Here is a 23,990-nt window from a genome sequence, read left to right as displayed (position 1 = left end):
GACACTCAGGCCCATACCAGGGAGGAGATGGTTTCTTCATACAGCCAGAGTGTGGGAACCATATTGTCCACCTTTTGGTCTCCTCTTTTCCATGACAACAGTGCCTATGAGCTGACACATGACACTGGTGTGCTCCACAGGAACTTCCAACACATGGTTTGTGCACACTGGATATCATCTGGGTTTCCAGGGAGCTGCTCCCTCTTTGAATCCTTACAGATCACCTCCAGCACAGCTGATTCTCTCAGGTACTGGATACCTTGCTCCATGGTGTCCCACTTGTCTCAGTGCACTAAAAGGTCATCCTTGCAGATATCTTTCCCTCGTATTTGACAGGAGCCACTTCCAGATGCTGAGAGTTTCTGGTCTTTTCCCAATCCCCAACCAGTGCCTGGAAGCCTAATTGCTTGGCTTCCTTGGAGCAGCCAGGTAACCAGGGATTCACCTCCCAGCTCACCTGGGAGTAGGGACCAGGTGATTATCTTTGGCCCTGCCTCTTCCTTTGGTTGTGAGGGCCCTGCTTCATCTTTATCACTGACTACACAAATTGATTTGGTCTTGGATTTCTTGTTCTGTGCAGGGCTGACTGCTCCTGGCACAGATTCAGCTCTGGTTCAGCTGCAGTTTGAGCAGCCACAGTGCCTGCTGCCCTGCTTTCCTTCCCCCACCCCGAGGGTGATGTCCAGTAATGAGCAGTGTCCAACAATTAGCAGCCAGGGCCCAACAAATTGCAGCAAATTCCCCCTCTTTGGAACTGCCATGGTGATTTTCTTCCAAATTTTCTGCTACTTTACCAAGGCCTTGTATTTGTTCATGGGTGAACTTCCAAAACCACTGGAGTAGAATACTCCTTTAAAAGTTAGCCCATTTTCTCCCACTCTCCATGCTACCCATGACTATCCACAGGCAGGTTTCTGGACAATTTCCCTAGAAATCTCTCTCCTGACTCTAAACATGGTGTAGACCATACTGAGGAAACCTGGTGAACACAGTAACAAGAACATGCTACAGGACAATTATTTTGGTCACTTGTCAGCGAGCAGAGGCAGGAACTTCAGTGAGACCTAACAAAGTTCTGCAAAAGCAAAATCACTGAAACCTGCACTATTCAGGTTACGTGGCTGTCAATTCTCAATATCAAAACACAGGAGCTGCCCTGCACTTCACAGCAACTGTGATCCAAGGTGTGAGAACATGCAAAGCATGCAATCAAAATTAGACAAGTTATATAAAAAACAATGTATCCATAGTTGGTCCTTCTAGCTTCGACAGAGATGAAAATATTTTTCAAAATTTTATTATAAATGCAAGTGAGGTTTAAATGCAAATTTAGATTGCTGGGTTTAATTTCATTTGCTTGCTGTCTATTCACGCAACTGTGTGGAACCCCTCAGAAAAATACATCTGACATATTGCAGTTTTCCTGAAGGAAAATTCTTTTGGCTGAAAATTTGCTTCAGTTTGGTCACTCTGTTTATTGTAAAGACATGCTACAGCATCTACCAGGGCCACACAGAATGCTTTCCAAACCACAGTCTGGGGCAGTTTACAACTTGTGAAAGTTCATGTCCTTCACAAGCTGTTCACATGCAGGGTGAAAGTGAAGGCAATCAAACTGAAGACACCCCTCCCCTCGTCCCCTCACCCACCCACTGAGTCACTTACCAAAGTTTAGGAAGACCAGCTTTGCCTGAATAGCAGGGCAAAGTTTTACTAGAAATGGAATGGCTATGTACATTCCCAGCAACCAGAGTATTAACTTCCTCAATCGAAACCATAATCCATATCGCCTGTATAAAAGAAAAAAAAAAAAAATAGAAATACAGAGCTGAATACAGCAGAATTTTTATGGAACAATTTTCACAATGATCTGCATGCTTGGTGGTTTTGAAAATCTGGTGATTTACACTTTAAACAAAACCTAATTTCAAACAGTTTGTGTAGCCTCAGCTGTTTGAGAGAAGTAGAAGTAACCAAAATACCAGCTGATGACATACAGCTTAGAAAAAGGGAAGAGAAACTCCCTACTGATTACATTTTAAAAGACTCTATAACAAGAGCTTTTTTTTCCTGCTAACTTAACAGATTTCAGAATCTCTAGAATGCATATCACATGCTCATCTCCAAAAAGTAGCCCAACCATACTTCCCATTTAGATCAGATTTTGGTCAGTTAGATTTTCACATATTTTGAGGAACTATGTGTAATGAGATTGACTAAGTTACACATGAATTTTGAGGAACTATGTGTAATGAGATTGACTAAGTTACACATGATCTCATGCACAGACTGGAGCAGACATTCTGCCTTGTCCAGATGAAAGGATTACCTCTCAATGCCCTGAAAAGCAAGTCTAAGTTATAAAATACAATAAATTTCATCATCTGCTGCATTATTCTCTAAGAATTGCCCCAACACTGTATCTCGATTTTCTCTTGAACATTCTGATTAGGAAGAATAAGCTACCCAAAAAAAAAAAAATCCTAACCAACAGCAAAAAAAAAAAACCAAGCAAAAAAGTAATACACAGCAGGTAGTTAAGCAATGTATCTCAAAATTCCCTTTATTGTATCAGAATAACTACCAAATACACACTCATATGTGGGTCTATGTAAGCACATATGTTTACATAAAGGTGTAGGTATAATTATTTAGTTGGCCAACATTTCATGTGCACTGAGGTTTCTCAACCAGCCCTGCAATCAAGAACTAAAATCCATGGAAAGCCTCCAGGCAACTCAATTTCTGTTCCTTTTCAGCAGACAGTCTTGAGCAAGAATCATGTTCCATGCCAGTGAGCAAACAGTTCTCAGGGTTGGGAACTGCAGGCAGCTGAAATCAGAGAACAATTTTTCCAAAAGACATGAAATTATTAATCTCCCATTTGGCAATTCTTGGAGCTGAAACACTAAACTTGCTCTAGACTAGAGCTAAGAGGGTTTAGCCATTGTCAGCTAGTTGAAATTGTCAAATAGAGAGCCTAAAGATCTGGTTTTTTACACATTTGTACAAGAAAAATGAGTGTACACACAGAACTTGGATAGAAATAGATTAATCATGGACCAAAATTTTAGAAATCTCAATAGCTTTTGTGGTCCAAAAGCCAAAATTCTCAGGAACACTTTTTCAGCACAGCAAAAAAAGGAGACATTCCAATCTCCCCCACTCCCCCTAAGTTTTTGGCATGATTGCTAAGGTGCTCACATGGAAGAAGCTATCCCCTTATTCATCCAAAACATGCTTTCGCCACACTACTACATGCCTACAAGTGCCTGTCTGCCTCCTCTCACCCTGGAACTACATTTTGGACTTCAGAAACATGTACTACCAAAATTAAAGCCCTTTTTTTCACAGGCTAAAGTAACTGTCATTTTCCAAGAAGGGGAAAAATGTATTACTAAGACACTGTCACCTAGCTGTGGCTGCAACAAGCCCACATTGAAAGGATCAACAGATTTTTATACCTCCCACAGCAAATTTGATAATGAAGAGGTAAAGAACTCCAAGGCTCCCAGTGACATTTCCACAACTTAAGCCCAGTTTCCTAAAGTAAGAACAGCAGAAACAACCAAGAGCTAGCAGAGGAAATGATACAAAACAGAGGCTTTAGAAGAACATTAGTGAGTACCAAAGCCTCAGACCAACCCACCTATGACCACAACTTTGGGGGAAAAAACCACACAACATTTTGTTTGGGCTAATCACTGAGCTGATCATTGCTCCCTACTCTCAGATTAAACCCAGTTTCCCACAGGCACCCCTGCATCAGCACCTAACACCTGTTTTCACAGCTGCAATGGATTTGTGGAAGACAAAGGGACATCACTAAAGGATAGCTGACATTTAACTGCCGAGCAATTGAAATGTAACTTAGCTCTCTTCAATGAGAAAAGTGTGTGGTTTTGTTAGAACACTTTGTATAGTTATTTTTTCACTTAGATCTACTCCCATTCATCTCTCCTTATTGGCAAAAAGGGGGGGGGGGGGGGTTAAAGCTAAAAGAGAAGGTAATTAATTTTGGAGTGTCCATGCCTACAATTGTCTTAAACCAAGACACTCTGTCCTCACTGCCTTCCCAGTAAGAACCAGAGTACAGGTGAGCACCCAGGTAGGACGGGGATTCCCAGCAAGTTTTCCTGCCTGGGGCCTTGATCCTGCTGCAGCCAACAAGAGCTCTCCCAGGGGAATTGTGCATATGCCAGGATTTCACTCCTACAGAACAAAAACCCCACTCACTTAGGAAGACAACAGAACCAGGTCTTAACTCCTCCAGGCACAACCAGAGCACATAAAAACGGGCTCTTCACAGATCTGGGTGGCAAAGCACTTCTCACAGCCCAGCCACAAGCTGGAACCAGGAACAGAAAACACTGAGGAGGACATTGGCCAAGTAATGCTGTCAGAGCTCAGGAATTATTCATTTCTCCTTTTTGGAGACTAAACTGAGGCATCCCTTTCTTTGCTCCCATGCCCCATGTCAGATGCTAATCAGCAACATGACATTTACACCTCATCTCCAGGGAGATGTCTACTTACAATGTAACCAGGGCAAAGCTTCTATCCACTAGACAGCTTTTCTCCTGATAAATCAAAGAATATATGCTAAAGTACAGACATCATGAAATTATCAGGTAAACCTTCAGTGAGTAATTTTGCTAAATTAAACTCCTATTGCTTGGTAGAAAAAGCTATTTCAGGAAATATATGCCCTGCAAGAGGAAATTTTAGTGTGCTCAGATGAAAGGAACATACTTGTCACCACCTTTCATCCAGAAAACTCAGCAGGTCTTAGTTGGAAAATACAAGTAACTAGAAAATAAGCAGCTGCAAACTGAAGATATTTAAGAATATCAGAAATTTATTTCCTGGAACAATAAAAGCAATGTTTAAAAAAACCCCACAACAACATAGCATTTCACACAACACAGAACACTCAACCCCAAGTCAGCCCAAAATAAAACAAAATCCCCAACATCACATTTCCCCCCCTGCATTTACTAAAGGCTTTTTCCCAACAACTGGGTTCTGTCCAAAGACAGGCAAAACATGAAGTAGTTTTTGCTACATGCACTTTCTTGAAGTGAACATGGAAAAGTACATTCCCTCCCCAGACATACAGACAGAAGGAAGTCTTTCCTGGAAGTGTGACATCAGAAGCAGGTGGCTTTCCTCATAGCTTACACCTGGATGAAGGTCCCACATTCACCCAGAACAAGAACATTTTGCATTTGGGTACAGTGTGAGTATCTGGCTGGTGAGGAGGAGCTGGGGGTCCTCTTGTGACAGCTTCTCCTGAATGCAGCTCCCTCCTCTCCAGCAAACTTGGGAGGTTTCACGAACAATGTCCAACCACCACAAACCTGTGGCATGCTCTTGCATCCAGATTCAGATTAAAATAATTTCTCCTGCAGATCATCTGAATCATTTCTACATCAGGAGTGTTTCAATTAGCATCTGATCAGATGTGTTAGCAGGGTGAAAGGGCAGGCCAAGGGTGAAACAAGAGACTAAAACTGATGCTGTCAAAGCTGCAGCAAAGCAAGGACAACATTTATCAGAAGCACACACAGGCTGTGCTCGCAGTCCCTAAAGGATCTATAGGCAAACACACCCACAGCCCATGTGCCCTTTGTGATCTGCCTGGGGCAAGAGTGAAACGCCTGCAGAGCATGAGATTCTGTTTTTCACAGCTGTCACTCCAGCTCGCCCTGGAGTCCCTCATGTCCCCAGCTCTCCAAACTGCAAACCAGCAGAGCTCTCCCAGCAGGAACTCAGAGCACAGGATGTAGAAAGCCAAGACCTTGATCATGCAAGGTATCTCCTGATCACCAGGTGACAGAAGTGACTTTATGGGTGATGGAAGGAAAAAAAACAAATATATGGCATAACAAGAACATATCCCCCCACTTTCCTAACAGATTTCTTTTTTTTAAATCAATACATTTGTTTCCTCAGACGAGGATCAAGAGCATAAAATCAGGCAAAAATGAGCAAAAGAGTCTAAAAAATGTGGGCCAAAGGAAATTTAAAGGAATGTGATGATTTTTTGGGGGTAAACAGAGTTGCACCCTAAACAATTTATTCTACAACTTGGAAACTGCAACCGAGTCCCATGACATAGAGGGTCACAAAGAAGTAATACAGCAGCCATGCAAAAGGCAGGATAGTCCACAGATCAGGTCCTTGGCAAGCCTTCAGCTTTCCTTGCTAGCCTTGTTCTGAACAAGAAATAGTTTCTGCCCAGGTAGGATCCTTAAGAACACTCAACTTCCTTTTCTGAAGAAAGCCTGGACAGTGGTGTTGCACAGGCCCTCTTGCAGGTCTTGAAGGATCATCCAGTCTCCTTTCCCTCTACCACCTGACCCACCCAATCCAATTAAGCTTTCATTTTATTTCACTTATTCCTTGTCAAAAAGTTAAAAAAGAAAAGGAAGAAACCATCAGCCTTTCAGCTGCACACAGAGACAGCCTCTCAGCTCCTGAATTTGAGTTCACAGGCAGTGTCTCCCCTCTCCATCTGAACTTGGTACCAGCAGCTTTTGAACAGCTTGAGCAGCAACACTCAACAACATCATTTTCCACTACAAGATTAATATGAGTTCTTTACCCTACGGGTTTGCTGCAAAACCTGCTTTATGTGCAGCTCAATGCAAACTGAAAAGATGCTCATGTCCAGAGGTTTACCCTCTCCTGGTTTTTGTGCACAGTGAACAAACCTGCATGGGCAAACAGGCAATCACATGACTTACTTTGGGCTAATTTGGGCACTGCTATATGGAATTCTCAATGAAAGCTGCAGCCAACTCTTAATTCTGCTTCATTGTAGGTACTGTATAGAGAAAAGGGAGCTTGAATTATAGAAAATTCATCCAATCCTGAAAACAGATCTTCCCTGAATCCATGAAAGCCAGTGGAAACAGTAGTATTTGCCAGAACTCTTAGCATCTGAGTGACTGATCCCTCCCCTTTGGCTTGAAGATCCCTTTAAGAGGATGAAGTCACTGCAAAACAACACAAAGTAAAAAATAAAATCTTCCAAACACATCTTCCTATTCTAAGGATTAAGCAAACACCTAAAAAAACCCTCACAACATAAAAACAAAACAAAAAAACCAAAACAACAACAAAAAAAAAATCCTGGAAATAAGACACAAGTATAAAGGCATTGATCTCATAAAACAAATAAAATATCATGTACAAAAACTGCATGGTAAACTGCACTATCAGAGAATTTTAGTTTCAACCAGTTCCTGAAAACTTTTGATCCTGGAAAGATCTGGAAAATAAAAAGAAAATTAGCTCTACTGGATTCCTTTGCCATCTCTTACAAGAAGTTCTTTAAAATATTGAACCTTTGCTCTTTCTGAAGAAATATTCTAGTCTCCCTTTCAAAAACTAAACTGCAGTATAGCACTACCCGAGCAGAAAGGAGGCTGGGGGTGCACAAGAAGATGGGAGGGGACACAGCTGGAATAGCTGACCTCAACTGACCAAAGGGATATTCCAGACCATATGGCATCATGGATCAGCATACACAGCTGGGGAAAGAAGTAGGAAAGGAGGGATATTCAAAGTGCTTATTTTCCTAAATAATCACTGGATTGCTCAAGAAGACAACTATTAGTCTTAAAATGTGATTATTCCAAGCAGCTGTATGGTGCTGAGTCAACAGCTGGGGCTAAAACACAAGTATCTCATTCAAAATAATGAAGGTACTCTATTGCATATAGCCATATTTTAGAACATATTTTTATAAGGATAAAGGACTCAGCAATTTTTCAGGCATCCAGCAGTGGAATTGTTACTGACACATACCATGTCTGTGAAAGACACAATTTGCTTTTTGATGTTTCAAAAGACAATCTGATTTTCCAGCTATTGGGATGAGGTAGGGAAGTCCAGGTACCTTATTTGTTCTTTGATAGCTTCTATAATTAAAGTACTAATCCATCTGCATGTAAATCCAAGCATTAGGGGCTGTTGGATCTGTTGTGTAGAAGTATCAGTCAATTAATACAAGGTATACTATTATTCTATGCCATCAAAGGTACAGAAGATGTAACAGGCAAGTTAATACCTGATGCTACTGCTGTCATCACTGTAGCAACCAAAATGTTCATCACTTAACTTAAAATAAGCATTTTAAGTCAGGGACTGTTTTAGTCATGTCCCAGATACATGAACAGCAGAAAGGCTACATGAGATCCCAAGAAGTCCGTTCTCCTCATCCTAGAAAAACACATTACCTTACACAGCTGTCTGCTTAATTCCTGCCACAAACACTTGGCAAACTGTGACAGCCCACACTTCACAAACTCCCTCTGCTGACCCAGAGCTGAGCTGAATGGGCTAAAGCTTGCCAGGTTCATGCCACAAATCAGACTAGCTGCATTCTCACTGAACAGTGATTTTTCACAGCAAAAAAAAAAAAAAAAAAAGGCTACCAGAATACATAGAAAGCTGAATAATTTGCCCACAAAGCAGAAACAGAAAAAGCTACCCAAATCTCAAAATCTGGATAAAGCTACTAAATGTTCCTATTTGTATCAACGGAAAAGTGGGAGAGACAGGTGAATAAAACAGTAAGTAAACCTTCTTAAATATTCACTATAAAAACTAGGATGAAGCAAGGTATTCAAGCCTCCATCACCAGAGACCCAGCCCCAGAAAAGCTACAGCACTCCATAGTCTGACTGTACCCAGAAGCAAAGATTTGGGACGTTCTGCTATTTCTATTTAAATTAAAAGACAAATTAACAGAAATAATGGGCTTAATAAGGTGGGGAAAAGGCAACAAATTTAAAGCCTATGGGTTTTCATTAAAAAATAACCAAAAAGACAAAAGAAAAACAAGCTGAACTTTTTGATAATCTTTTTAGACATGCAAGCTCTACCTTCAGGTTTCTCAGAATATTATGACAACTTATTTTTTAAACAGACACACCACCATCAGTGATGGAAAGGGAAGGTGTCTCAACAGAGGAAAAAATTCAAAACCCAGAAATTACAAGATGTCAATACACCCATAAAACTTTAAATTTCCTGCCAAGTGCTAATGAAAGTTCTAACAACAAAAAACACCGCTGGCTACTGAAATTCATTATTCTTTGCTACTATTATAGACTTTTTTTTTTTTCTGATTAGGATGTTGTATGTCTAAAGCACAGCAGAAAGCTATCATAAGCACTAACTTATTTCTCTGTTTATAGCAGTATCACAGACACACCATGAAAGCTTCATACACAGCTCCAAAGAAGTGTTGCATGCTAGAAAACAGAACCACAATACTTGGTCTATATGCTAACCAGCACTTTAAGCACCTCACCCCTTACTTTCCATTTAAAACACCCCATCTAACATCAATCAAATTACTACTGATGCTGCTTTCAGTTAGACCCCCTGGACTTCTATCATCTTTAAAAATCCCCCCACATCACTTGCAGAAGTCAGAGAAGGTACCTCAGTTCTTTTGACAAGCTCTCCATGAGTAAACTATGCAGTTTATCCCACCTTCCACTCACTCCCACACCTATGCAGCCTGAAGCTAGCACTGGTTAGTGGGGCCACAACATGGAGTTCACTGTAGTAAAGACCCAACCCTGTATCTGCATTGTAACAGACACATGCAAATACACATAAAATTAGCTTTTCAAATAGGTACGTTTGTGGAGATGGTTTAGTAGCTGTAGTAGAAACACCTAAGAAGGTTCCAAAGAAGGAGCCCCCAGGACCTTTTCATTTTGGCCATGGCATCATCTTACAGAGATTGTACAACTGCTGCCTTGGACACATTCCTTTCCCTCCCTTTATTGCAAACTATCTATTCCCACAAAGCTACAAAGCATCTCCTTTTGGCTGGGGTAAGAGCTTCAGTGTTGTTCCACCTACCTGAATGCAGGTGAGGTTTGAAACTTCAAGCTCCTAAATTCCTCCACAGTGCCCCACTTCACTACCTCATTCCCCTCTTACAGCCCAGCCTGCTTCTGTGCCTCCTTCAGATTAATAGCAAGTGATTAAGCATTAATTTAAAACAGTAAACAGCAAGAAGGAAGCCATCTAGCCAGTCAAGAATTTAGCTCAGTCCCTCCAAGAGATTTAACTGCAAAGTAAAGTAAACTCAATTAATTGAGTTTTTCAGGAGGGGCCATCAAGCTCCAGCTATTGAGACCCATAAACACATTACAGCTTGGAGAAGAAGTAAAGATCATGGGTAAGAACTGAAAGAATCAAGATCCTGATGTATCAAGAGGGGGAAATGTGGCATCAACACTCAGGGTAAGAGGAAAGCACTGCTGATCAGGTCGATAGCACTGAAATGCCAGCAAAGGTTATGCCAGGACTCAGAGTGCTGCAGGAAAAAACAAAAACAAGCCCATGAAGGGAGAGAAAGGCAAGTCAGTGTACAGCATTAATGAGCAGAAATAACAGAGCAGCTTGCAGGTAATGTATGGGTCTTTGTCCATTGAACACACTTTCAAAAAAGCAGAACAAATTAAGCAAGAAAGGCTCTCACAAGCATGTCACAGAACAGGGACATAGATCATCTGACTTTTCCCCCATCACCACCCCATTCCTTCCCAATGCCATGGCTTGGGCTCTCCTCTTCACAATCACTCTCTAAGCTGACTACGCTAAATGCAGCAATAACACAGTTTTTCTGATTAAATCACTATGCATTGGCTCATCCTTTGAAGGACAGGAGCTTGGAACATTAGTCTTGATAACTTAACATTCCAATTGCATGAAATCTACATGTTTCACAGACCAGGAGACAAGAATGTTTGAACATTTGGCAACACAGCACCTATTTATATAAAATGTATGCTGACAGCATGGCCTAAGTAGCAACTATGTTATTTCTCAATGTTTTGGGTACACTGGTTATTAGCATTAGTGTGAACTGCATGTGACAAGATTAACCTGAAAGCTACATTTTAAAAAGGAAGGGGCAGATGCTACTGTCATTTTAAGTATGTAGTAAACAACAAATAATTAAACCCTCAGCAACTGAACAATTGACTTTTGGGACAGAAGACTAGGCTTGGGGATTAGGGTTTTAAGGCTGTTGACTTTTCCTGAATGCATCTTCTGCAACACCCTCTTAGTTTGTGCCCAAACCTTTTTGGTACAAGCCCTTGTTTAAATTCTAAGAACACACTTTCTCCAGAGCTCACCAGCAATGCTGCTGACACTAATCAAATCTGAAGTCACCCACATTAGATTTTAGCCGAGCTTGGCATTGGGATACAACTGCAGTGGCAAGTACATTCCCTCCACAGTGTTTACCGAATTCTTAAGTTTTTTAATCATTTCACAGCTGACAGCTGGTTTATATTAAAGGCACAGCACTCTCGCTACTCTGTGAGCTGGAGAACACATTAGCTGTCTGCTAATGAAAGAGGAAAAAACAGAATATAAACAACAAAAGACTGAAACAGCACTGTAAGTGCAAAACAGAAGCTTGAGACCAGCCAAGTCTGGTTTTTACTGGAGCAGGAAATTCTCATTTCTCCCAACCACACTCACCTTCATGGGGAGGAGTATCAAGGTGCAGAGGTTCAAGAGCAGAACTAGTTCAGACACATAATGCTCCACCACAGATCCTAACCTGCATTTAAAGCCACTTTCCTGCTGAATGCATACCATATCTGAGGCAGCACACAGTACAGCCAAGCCAATTCCCCCACCACCAATTACCACTTGTTAACGTGCTGTAAGCCCGACAGACCCGCATGCGTGAGTTAACCTTGTAGTGAGAACAAGAATCCAGATTCACTCTTTGCTCTTGTGGATACATGTGAGGAAGCAGATCTGTATTTCCAAGCAGCACAACTCTGTAAGCATGAAATCCTCTTTTCACATAGCAGTTCTTGTGAGGCAGTCCAAGAATTACCCCTAGTAGCAGGCTTCGTGGCTCTGGCTTTTGTCTAAATCATCTGAGCAAAAGATTAATTTGTGTATTGTAGACATTTTTCCTTCCAAATACATGAAAATGGACATCTTATACTTTCCAGCTGAAAAAGCTCTACGTTTGCTGGCAGAGATCAGAAGCGATTCCTTCTCAGAAGCCTGAAGTAAAAGAATGTTTCTGTGTTAGCAGTGATACTGCCACCTTTTAGATTCAGAACACATCGTTAGCAATACATTTTGATTACAATAGGCCAACTGTTCCCCGTTGGAAGCATACAAGCAAACAAGAACATTAAACAATGCCAAAACATTACATATGCTGACTGTCAGCCCAGCACAGTTACATTCAGCTGGCAGTCACTGTGTCCCCTGTAATTGTGACCCGTTTAAAAAGGGAGGCTTAACAAACAGTGCATGGCCATAAAACAACAGCCATAGTTAAAGAACAGATGTATGAGCAGATACAGAACTGCTGTTGGCCCTGACATACTTTGAACAGGGGGTCATTTTGCATATAGCCAGGCAGATTAATCTATTTCTATGTTCATCTGTGTTTTATTCAGGGATTCCAGCTCTAGCTATCGTCTTGTGGAGGAAAGAACTCCAAAATTACAAAGGCTTAAAAAAAATTAAGTGCAATTAAAACCAAAGCAAATGCTACCACTACAAAACTTCAAGAACCAACCCAGAAAACACAAACTCCAAGGTGAAAGGCAGGTGTTGGAGTTTTTACTTAATTGCAGGGAAATAAAACAGATCCATAGAATATTCTGAGTTGGAAGGGACCCACAAGGACCATTGAGTCCAACTCCTGAGCAAATGGCCCATACAGGGACTGAACACACAACCTTGGTGTCATTAGCCCATGCTCTGACCAACTGTGCTAAGCAGCACTTGTACATCAGCCTGCCAAGTTTAAAACAAATTGTGGTCCCTTCTTTGGTAGTGAAAGGGGAAAATACTGCTTTATGCGAGACAGCACAAGGCTATCGGAAACTAAAAGCAAAGGTCAGTCACTGCATTTCTGCTGGATTTGCAAGAACAAGAGAATGGGCTATTTCCAATGACTGTGTGCAATTCACAGTTTTCACATTCAGCAGTATAAGACTTGTATTGTCAGCTTTATTCCTGCTTCCTGAAGCTGCTCTGAAACCAATCAAAACTTTACAAAAAGTGAAGCAGGACTGCTTTAGGGGAGAAAAAAGTGCCAGGCTTCCCTTCCTGAGCATTGTAAGAAATCTTAACATCTATTCAGTTCTTAAACACCTTGAACACACTTTCCTCCACAAGCAAGGATGCTGCAGCCTGGAAGTCCTGACTCCAAGTTTCCAGTTTACATCATCCTCATTAGGGTAGGCTCCTCTATCTCAGAATAGTCATCCCAGGGGAAGCTTTACTGCCAGGGGAAGGGAAACCAGGAGGCTCTGGATAGGGTAAATGCATTTTCTGTTCTCTGTTCTGAGCCTGCACAATGCCACTGAAGAGTACCCTTCCGAAAGGGTTTCTTCAGTTATTCACGCATTCTTCAGTTTATTCATTTCTTCCGTTATGCCACATGAAATCCTTTATTCTGCACACTTTAAGTAAAAAGGGAGACGAGGTTTCACATGATCTTTTGGTCCTTATTACTCAACACTAATCTCTTTTTCAAGAGGAATTAACAATCATCTTAAGTGGGTACAAATTGGACAGATAGTTTTGAACAAGGGCAGCCGTGAGACTTATCTCTAAGGTTTCCAAGTGTTTGTGCTTTAGAAGTTAATCTTCTAGTCTAACAGTCTTTTCTATTGCTCTATTCCTCAGTAAGAGTTACAATCTTGACATAAATCTGGGTTAAATAAACACTTTGATTTGGAAAGTAAATAGTCATGGTTCCTGTTAGCTCAGTGAATGATCAAGACACTTGATAGAGTCTAAAATTAGGAAATTCTGCTTTAAAGTTTGAATTGCCTTCAATAAGAAAGATGCAGCTTTCTGAAGCCAAGTGTTGCACTAGTTTCACCAGCTGCTTAGAGGGAGAGAAAGAGAAGGGAAGAGATGCGTGCCAGCAAGGCAAAAGTCCACAGCCTAGACAGCAGCCTCACTGTCTGGATAAGGGATATTCAGGGACACATGACAGCTTACAGAGGTGACTCACCTGGAACAGCTTCACACACTGTCACCATTCCTATCCCTGTTACAACCCCTACCCTCTCTCCCAAACCATCCTGCCAGCTTTACTTGTGTCCTGCTGACCTTTTCACTATTTGGCCATCTGCTCTGAACTGCTGACTCCTCTATCCATCAACCCTTATCAATCCTCTCCTGCTCCCATGTTTATCAATAGTAACTGATAACCAACTCATCCTTGGTATGACTGATATACAAAATTACACACCTCTGAATCCAAGCATCAATCCCACTCTAATTTCCCAGTTGTTTCTCTCGTCATTGAGCCAATTTTCAATAGAGATATCATGCTTTCCATTAGCAGTGAAAGCAATGTCAATAAAACTACAGTACAAAATCAAGTGCTTTGGAGAAACAATTTTACTGCTAATACTTTGATCAACCACGCTGTAATCTGTCAAACCTGTCACATTTTACAGTGTCCTTCTACAGGACAAATCTACTTTCATTAGTATATATATTTAGCTGTTAAATCTTCTTCCACTGAATTTCAAATTAACTCTTGCAATTTTAATTGCACAGACTCCACCTCAAACTAATGGCTTTAAAGTCTCCTAGGTCTCCTGTTACCCTTTTAATGCAGCTGAAGCACTTTCTTTTAATCTTCTTGTGGTACTGATTCAGTCACGGCTACATTAACATAGAGCTCTCACATTACACCCTTAGTAAACTTCCCTTGCTTAGAGTCACTCACTCCCAATGTCAGAAGCCAGCCGCTGCTGGAGCTCCAACAACAGGACACAGCACAGCTACCCACTAAGCTTACAAAACCCCAGGTTTTATAGGAGAATTGCTGCAGAAGCCTATTCACTAATTTCACATCCTGACACAATTACCAAAATAATCTGACCTGCCCTTCAGGCCTAGGAGGATAAAGTAACTTGGCTGCAGCCTCCTAAGCAGCCACCACTGCTCCTTTCAAAGGGCCCAGACTCAGCAGGCCACACTCTTCAACTACAGCAGGAGTCCTGCTGGGGTACACCAGGACTCTTGAACATGCAGCAGAGAAAGGGTATTCTGGAGAGGAAATGATGTCACCATAATTAGTTTTCATAAAAACACCACAATGTTGTTTTCACCAAAAAGAAATGCACCTACGTTGCATCCTGGAGAAAACTACAGATTCACTGCAGTGGCCTGTGACTGCATCTGCAGAGAACTTGATTTCTGGCTCAGCAACCACATGCCAGAAAGGACAGAACGTGACAATGCTGTGAAGACCCTGATCTCCACAGGCACCTTCACTCCAGAGATGACTAACAGATGAAGCCTTGGTGGTCCCAGGACTTACCAAACCCAAAGGAAGTTTAGGTATACTTAACAAGCAGAGGCAATTCATACAGGTCCCAAGTAGAAAATATTGTAAAGCAGCAGCAATTAGCAATGCCATGGTAATTATTAATTCAAACATAAGCCATCAAAGCAGAGCAACTAAACCCAGGGGCAAGTATGATATCAGAAATATGGCACTACAAGGAAATCAGCAGCTCAAGGAGACCAACACACAACCAGAGGCAAATTCTCTTCAGCCTGAACACACCTGCTTGAGCAGAAGCCTCTGTGAGAAATGTGGGGACTTGAGGAAACTGGTCAGAGATTAAAAAACACAACATAGCAGTTGCAGCAGAAAAAAGTGCTGTGCTCTATTACAGAAAATCCAGAGAGGCTCATGGGTACACTGGATCCAAAGAAAGAAATTTTAGTCCTGCAGGAGGATGCTATGAGTCTCAAGGGATGCTCAAGAGAGTAAACCATACCTAGTTAACACCAAAAAAAACCCCAAAGTCAGTGATGAAAATGGTGAAAAAATATAGACTGTAACAATAACACACTGAGGCACAGAACTGCTACATGTCAACAGTATGGCTTCACAAATCTTTAAATCCTAAAAACCAAAAATTACAAAATTAAAGCAATCCACAATAAGAAAACTAATAGTTCCCCACATTGCAGGCAATATTGCTATTTTTGCCAAATGACTAATGTGTCATTGAGAAAGAGTGGGGAGAAGATGAGCACAAGGAAAGAGAATTATAATGTCTGGAAAAGAACAAACTGGGAAGATGCTCAGAGAACAAATACCTAATGCCCCATATTGGTAACCTGAGAGCAATTCAGAAGCATTCCCCAGCCATAGGCTGCCAGAATGGCTGACAATGCAAAGGACAAAACAGGAGGCAGAGTTACTGTGATACCATTCAAATAAATAATTAAAAAAAAAAAAGGCAGACATACACGTGGAAAAAGTTACACAACCCCATTTTTGACATATCTGAGCAAAATATTACTGTGCATGCTCTTCAAGAGAATTGCAACCAAAAAAACCCAAACAAAAAACCCAACACAACCAACAAAAAAGAGCCTCACACACTAAAAAAAAGTCCTCAAACAAAGGAAACTGGTTTTTTTTCATATTTTACCCATTGGAGGGACTGTGATTCAACCTGTATTTACTATGAAAAAAAGAACAGGCAAGCAACTGGAAACCATTTCACAGTTCCTTTGTGAATTCTGCTCAAGAACAACAGAAATAGAGGCAGTTATCCAGAAGGAAGGTGGAATTGGTGAAAAAGCAGCATGATTGATGAAATATCTCTATGCAGGCAACCTCTTTCCTCTTTTGAAAGCCCTGACAAGTAATTGGTTTAACCTGAAGACAGCAATTAAGACAGACAATAGCATAAAACTCACTTGAAGAAAAAAAAAAACCTTAAATATATTGATGAAGACTTGCAGGAGAACAATTCAAGTATTTGTCATCTCTGCTACAATGGAACAAACTGGAATAATCATATAAGACTCTGAAAATGCTTCTAAAAAAGTAACATGAGAAGAAAGGGGGCTAGGTCTAGCGATATAAGGATGGGGCACTGAGAGGACAGAGGGGCAGATAATAGAGACAGCCAAGTTTTCTGTCAGAGGGAAGATACCCCTGGTTAAATCCAAAGAGACATGAGAAGGCATGAAGCACTTCAGCTGCTGGGCAGGATGGCACCAAGGGTCACCACACATTGCATTTGACATGCTTACTGTTCCAGGAAGATTCAGCTGCATCAGAGGGGAAGACACGAGCAGGCTGCTGCACCCTCTTCCCTTCAGCACCTCTGTGCATTTTCATAAAACACCCAGGAAATGCTGTAAAAGCAACCTTCTGCCTCCCAAGAGCAAGCTGCACCACAACAAACAAGAACAAGGCTGACTACAGTGGAACTGAAACTAGACCATATTGTAGTGTCAGCCCAAAACTATCCAGCTTGTGGGGTGCACAGGCTGGACAGCCAGTGAGAGGGTCCCAAAACTACCCTTTGCAGGGACTTGTGCCAGCAGCTGGGGGTCCCCAGCAGCAAAGATACCAGGGACAGCTGAAGGGACAGAAGATTCTCCAGCAAGGCAGAAGAAGTATCAAGAACAAAGCTCACACACATGGGATTTGAAGAGCTTCACTGCTCCACAACACAGAGAGAAACAACAACAAGTTCTAACATTTGCAGCAAACAAGTATTTGAAGGAGAACTGGAGAATGGCAAAATTCACACTTCACATCTATAGTCTGACTATTGATTGGGATTAAATGAAGATCATATAACCATGAGGTCACAGAAGTGAGGGTAACGTGCACATGACCTTTTATCACCAGGATCCAGGTTCAGTAGAAATGAGATAGGAGAATTTGCTCTGGTATCTAATGCCAGTATTAAGCTCATTTGATTTTCTCTATTCTCTGTACTCCCACATAAAGGTTTTCCAGATCTATGGCTGCTCAAACACATTTCCTCAGAACATCACAGCCACCGACCACAAAACTGAGTCATGGCAAGTACCCAAAACACAATGCTACCCTAATATCTATCTAGCACTTCCAACATTGTCACCTGGAAAATACCTCACAACAGAAATATTAGAAGAATGGCTATCCACACAAAACACACATACCAGGAAAAGCAAGCACTCATTATTTCTTCATTTACTGCATTATTGCATTTAATATTTTCAGACAAAACAACTCCTTTAAAAAAATCACGCACTTTTAAATGAGCAACTTGTAAAGTGCTTAGGTAACCATTGTAGTAGGCATTACTGCTATCTATGGAAGAAAATGGAAATACCTATATTTGTTCATTTCTGTCTGTAAACTACTTAAGAAAAGCCACACTGACTAACCAAAGCCGCATAAATCTTATTTATCAGATATCCATCTCCATTACACTTTGAAGAACATGCACGCACTTTCTGTAACAGAGGAGTTGCCAGTCAAAATGCACAGCCACCTCTTTAGAATGAGTTTCAGCTCATGGATGAATGAGCACATTGTGATGGTATGACTGAACAAAAACTGAGGGGCAAACACAGTGCTGGTAAAATTCAAAAATACTGCTGCAGGAACAAACTGCTGCCTATAGTAAGCCAGCACTATATTCCATAAACATCATCTACGGTGCTATTTAGCCTTTGCTGATGAGCTGGATGTGAGCAGGAAAAGCTGTGCTGGAGAAGGGCACACACCAGCCCTGCTGCTGCTCCACAGCTTCCTGGTCACTGCAGTTAGACCCAGCTGCCTCTGCAGCCCCCCCCACCCCGTGCTCCTGACCCACGGAATATGCCACATGATCAGCCCTTGGCTGCACAACTAGACAGCCACTCCACACTACTGGGGATTGGTTTGCCTTCCCAGCCAGTGGCTTGTATAATTTACAAATAAGAGATGGAAACCCACACGGTTAAGTCAAACACATGTGCTGCTTCCCCAAGCCTGCAGAGGCTGAAGAACAGCAGCATGAAATGCAGACAGCCCAACTTCCCCTTTAACACAGCATTCACGTGTTGATTTTAACTGTTTCATCAAGGAGAAAGATAAGAATAGTCTGCTGTGGTATAAATCTCCAATTTCAGATGTCATCTCCAGCATCCCAGAAACCTTGCAGCTGAATTTTCACCTTACAGCTTTGGCAAGCTGGGGAGTAAAACTGATGTAACCCATTGAAAACAACAATCAAACACTATTTTTATTTCCAGCAGTATAAGGAATGCTGCAATAACAGCATGACCTTGAATATTAAAATATGATGATCTAGATGGTGTTAACAGCAACTTGTTGGCCACATAACTGACCACAGCCAGGGTAACTGCCCTGGGGAGGTCACTGCATGCGTACCCTCATGTTGTTCCTTAAACACTCCCTGCTGTCCACCAAAGGTGGGACATGGAGCTAGAAGGCTGTCTGACCCGACTCAGGGTGATTGTTCTGGACAAGAACCTTATCTTTGGACATCATACCTTCTTCTGCCTGGACTTCCCCTTCCTGCACCCTCAGATTCACAGTTCAGCAGCACGTTTGCTATCCTGTAACACTGCTGGAAGATATTGGCAGACAGATACTTAGCCTGCAAAGCACAGTCTGAAGGCTCACAAGGTGAGGAAGTCAGAGAAGGTCCACTGAAAGTCAGTAAGAAAGCCAGATAACACAGGACAGCATGAAAGAAAAAAAAAATCATAGAAATACAGATATTTCAAAATGGGAAAAAGTCAGCTTCAAACAAGGTTCCCCTACAATGTCACGAGTCTGAGAAACACTGCTGTGTGAAATACCGTACCTGACCCAAAAAGGACAGGGGGAGGTGGCGGGTAGAAAGCCAGGGATAAGGGCCAGAATCCATTTAGGACTTCAGGAATTTCTGAAACAGGCTTCAAAAGCAGAATATGGAGAAAAACAAGGAAAGCTTGACTGCTGATCACTTTTAAATGTGTAAATGGAGAAATAAATGCAACTACATTTTTCACAGACAGGATGTGCTTTCTTTATTTTTAGCTTGGCCCTTGCAATACAGCTGTGCTGTGTCTGGGATCCACAAAGCACCTGCCTGCCAGACCAAGCCAACAGCCTGCACTCAGTGCTCTTAGGGCTTACTCAATGCTCACCACCGACAGCATTTCCACTTGAGTAAAAGGTACTTGAGTGCCATTCATAAGGCTGAAGAAGCCAGCAAGCCATCATTCGAGTGCCATTGGTCTAGGAGACATCCACTTGGACAAAGAGAATAGAGATGCCAAATTTTAAAATGTTATAAAAGCAGGGCACTGTCGCAGTTTGATCCACTGCACAGTCATGGAAACTGAGAGACCAACTCAGCGCCATTTTCAATTACCAAAAGCTTGTCATAACATGTACAGAGCAGTGACAGCATCCCAAAGATTTACCTCCAGGGCACAAAATTAAATAGCTATTACCCAATGTGAGAAATCACATTTTAAAGACTCTGTCTTTGAAATGGCAAGTATCCACAGCTCTTTTCAGATGCTAATTTTATCTATGAGAACAGGAAAAAAATCTCAGAAAATATAGCAGAGAAACATCCACAATAGCTCATTTACTAGAAATGCACTGATAAGCACCTTTCTTTTTTTTTAATTTGGCTGATGTATTCCTGAAGCACAGCAATTTGGTTTCACTGCCCAAATCATACAACTATTTTGATCATTACACATTCTTCACATTTTCAATACACAAAGAACAACACCATACTGGTTTAGGTGAAATTAAAAGGTTGTATCTTGACTCACAGTTGCAGAGGGCCAGGGAGGCAAGTCTTCATCGTGTATTGCAGCCTCCCAAAACCTTGCACGATATGAGGGGTCCAGGTGATAAGCACCGTCTATTGTTACGGTCTTTTTAGAAAGGTACACAAACATTTCCCCACTATAAATATACACAAAACGTTTAATAAACGCTAACACAGCTGGCAAAAAGCCAGTGCTAAACTCCTTCCAACAGTCACACATGTCAGCTTCTCCTACTGACCCCTAAATCTGATTCATTTATGGGAAAGAGATCACTTTGACAGCCACCAGCTTCTTCCAAAAACGCAGAAGACATCCTACCTGCAGGGCCCTGCTGCTCCACATACGCTCTCTGATGGAAGGATTCCGTGCTAGCCATTTTTGTTCGGGAGAACGCCTGCCTGTTCCAAAGGGAGCTGCAGGCAGCAGCGCCCAGGTACGAACACCAAACCCCTCCCACCCTTGGCTGGCCAGGGCTGGCTCCGCCGGTCCCCGTTCCCCGACCAGCTCTGTGCCCCGAGAGCGGCGGGCACGGCGGGGCCGGCGCTGCCCTCCCGGCACACGGGGCAAGCCGGGGGCGCAGGCTGAGCTGGGGAACATCCCGGCCCGCGTACCTGTCCGTCCCGCGGGCTCCTCGGCCGGCCGGCGGCGGCCCTTCCCCTCTGCCCGCAAAACCCAGCCCCGCGGCCGTCCCGCTCCCCGGCAGGCTCCCGGTGCCCCCGAGACGGCGGCACAGGGATAACAAAGCGACGGGGCGCTCACCTGCCCAGCGGACGCTTCATGCCCTCGGCGGCGGCGGAGGCAGGCAGGCGCAGGCTTCGCCTCAGGCTGCAGCCCTTGTCGAGGGGCCCGGGCACGGCGGCAGAGGCGGCGCGCTCATGCTCCACCGTGACCGACTCGTTGCGTTTCCTCATGCCGGGGCGGGGGCGGCAGCGGCGGCGGCGAAGACGGCGGCAGCGGAGCGGGGCCGCGCTCGCTCGCCGCGCGCCCTGCCCGGCACTGCCCGGCCCCGCCCTGCGCCCCGCCCCGCCGGCGCGCCCGCCAATCCCCGCCCCCCGCCGCGCCCCTCGCCCCGCCCCTCCACCGCCCCCACCAATCCCCGCCTCCGACGCCGGCCCGCCCGCCAGCGCCTCGGAGCGGCCGCGGCGCCATCTCTACTGCGGGCAGGAGCCCGGCCGCCATTTCGCTGTGGGCCGGGGCGGGGCCCCGCGCGGCGGAGGGGGCGGCGCTGCTGAGCCCGGGGAGCCCGGGAGCTCGGGGAGCCCGGGAAGCCCGGGGAGCCCGGGAGCTCGGGGAGCCCGAGAAGGGGCCCCGCCGGGGCTGCCCGCGTGTGAAGGGCCCGAGACTGGCTTCGAGCGTCCGTGCGCACCTGGGCACGGCTGGTTCTGGGATGGGGAGAGTCAGCGCAGGCCTACTGATAGACTCGGCGGTGGGAAGAGACAGGGAGGAAGCCCTCTGTGGCGCAGAAGTGTTGATACCATATTGGAGAGTAGGTCCTCATTTGACTTATGCCTAAAGAGGCGCCACATAGGCAGGGCAAGGAAGTTACAGAGCTTCCCTGGCTCTGCGTGGGTGTTGCAAAGTGTGGAATATGTCAAATTTTTCTTAAGAAAGGAAGTTCTTAGATATTTGATCTTTGTATACTTTTAAGCCTAGTCAGCAAGAAAGACAATTTTCCATGTGTTAGAAAAACAAATTAGCTGCTTTGTTAAAGTTTAGGTCTTGAGGTGCTTCAGTGATCTCAGACCTAGGGAGAGGTTAACAAAGATTTGGAAAAAGAATACCCACTGATAATGGACACAATTTATGGGCCACAAAGACACCTGGTAGAACTCCCAAAGGAAGTAAGGAAGAAATTAATGAAGCAAACTTAGCAATTGTCCTGTGATCAACTGCAACTGGGTAAAATGTAATTCTGTCAGGGAATTACATCTGTGGCCACCACGAGCTCAAGAAAGACAGACATCCATAAGAAGAGTGGGTGTACAAGCTAGTTAGCATGAGAAGCATTTCTTCTGAATTGTTGCCAAGTGATCCTGTACCCCAGATTCCAGCGAAATACATAAATTAAATAATCCCAGGAGGTACTTAACCAAGAAGGAGGAAGCAATTGTTCTAATACCAGCCTGTAGTATCTAGCAGTTACAGATAACTAGCAGAAAGTAATGTATAATGAACTGATATGTGTTTTATCTTGTTTCTACAAGCTTCTAACAGTTGAGATTTTCAGAAACTTTCTCTTGATAAGATCATAATTGCGAAAACTTTCAGCCAGGATTTCAGAGAGACTGGTTGTACTTTTGCATGCTTTGAGCAGCAAGAGGTATGTTCTTGTCTATTTGATTTTGTTCCATTTTCTAGGTCTCATTGGGAAGACTGAGTTCTGCAACTGAGCATTGTCAGGAGCTTTGTCTGGTGACAACATCATGAGTGGTGGTCACTTCAAAAGCAAAGGTTGTATGGGGCTTGGGAGCAGCAGTGCTGTGAGGAGGGATTTACAAGCTGCTCCACAGGCTGTGAAACAGGGAGAATAGACTCAGCTGCCATAAATCCTCTGAAATGCCTCAGAGTGAAGTTTACCACTGAGGACAACTAAGGAAAACTACTTGCAAGTGAATCTTTGTGGGGTGAGTCTTACTACCAGTTGGCTTTTTCTCTGTGTTAGAAAGAAACAAGTATTTTCTTGTGGACCCCTTAAGCTAACCTCACCGTTTCTAAATGCTTCCCTTCCTTAACTACACAGGTGTATAAACAGGTGCTTGCTTGGGCTCTCCCATCATAGGAGATATTTAAGATTAAGGAATCACCACTTCTTTTTTTTTTTTAGTGTAATGTTCTCTGTTCTGCTGATGCACAGAATACTGAGTTGTAGAACCATACAATCATTAGGGTTGGAAAAGACCCTCAGGATCATTGAGTCCAACCCTTAGCTCAGCATTGCCGTGTTCACCACTAAACCATGTCCCCAGAGGCCACGTTTAGACATTCTCTGAACACTTCCAGGACAGTGACTCCACCCTGGGCAGAGTCTGACCCTTTCAGTGACAAATTTTTCCTACTCCCAACCTCCCTTGGGAAAATGGCACTTGAGGTTCTTACTTCTTGTCCTATCACTTGTGACCTGGGAGAAGAGGCCAACCCCCATCTCACTACAATCTCCTTTCAGGAACATGTAGAGAGGAGCAAGATCTCCTCCTTTTCTCCAGGCTGAAGAGTTTCTAGTCACCCCTTGCAGCACTCCAGCTGTGTGAGTCATCCCACCAGTACAAAGAGGTTCTTCCATTTGGGATCAGTACTTGCCCTTCTGATGAACTAAAAGAGAGTAGTGGGCCTTTCTGTGAATTATCCTCAGATAT

General features: G+C 43.3%; 1 protein-coding gene across 2 annotated transcripts in view; it reads right to left on the bottom strand.

Annotated features, from left to right (window-relative positions):
- The window catches only part of ABHD12 (abhydrolase domain containing 12, lysophospholipase), a 38,282-nt gene extending 16,656 nt beyond the window's left edge, over positions 1 to 21,626 (bottom strand). Inside the window, exons 1-2 of one of the 2 annotated variants that reach the window (XM_021534855.3) lie at positions 21,397 to 21,626; positions 1,666 to 1,790 (exon numbers count right to left, since the gene is read on the bottom strand). In XM_021534855.3, coding sequence (XP_021390530.1) covers positions 1,666 to 1,790; positions 21,397 to 21,548 — 277 coding nt within the window. In that variant the 5' untranslated portion in view covers positions 21,549 to 21,626. Of the gene's footprint in view, positions 1 to 1,665; positions 1,791 to 20,955; positions 21,073 to 21,396 lie in introns of those variants that run through there. The other variant, XM_021534856.3, reaches the window with a different exon arrangement.
- Between the last annotated feature and the right edge of the window lie 2,364 nt (positions 21,627 to 23,990).

Source organism: Lonchura striata, chromosome 3, assembly GCF_046129695.1.
Source record: "Lonchura striata isolate bLonStr1 chromosome 3, bLonStr1.mat, whole genome shotgun sequence".
Taxonomy (NCBI): Eukaryota; Metazoa; Chordata; class Aves; order Passeriformes; family Estrildidae; genus Lonchura; species Lonchura striata.
The sequence above is the reverse complement of the archived record's forward strand: the minus strand, read 5'-3'. Positions and strand labels throughout refer to the sequence as shown.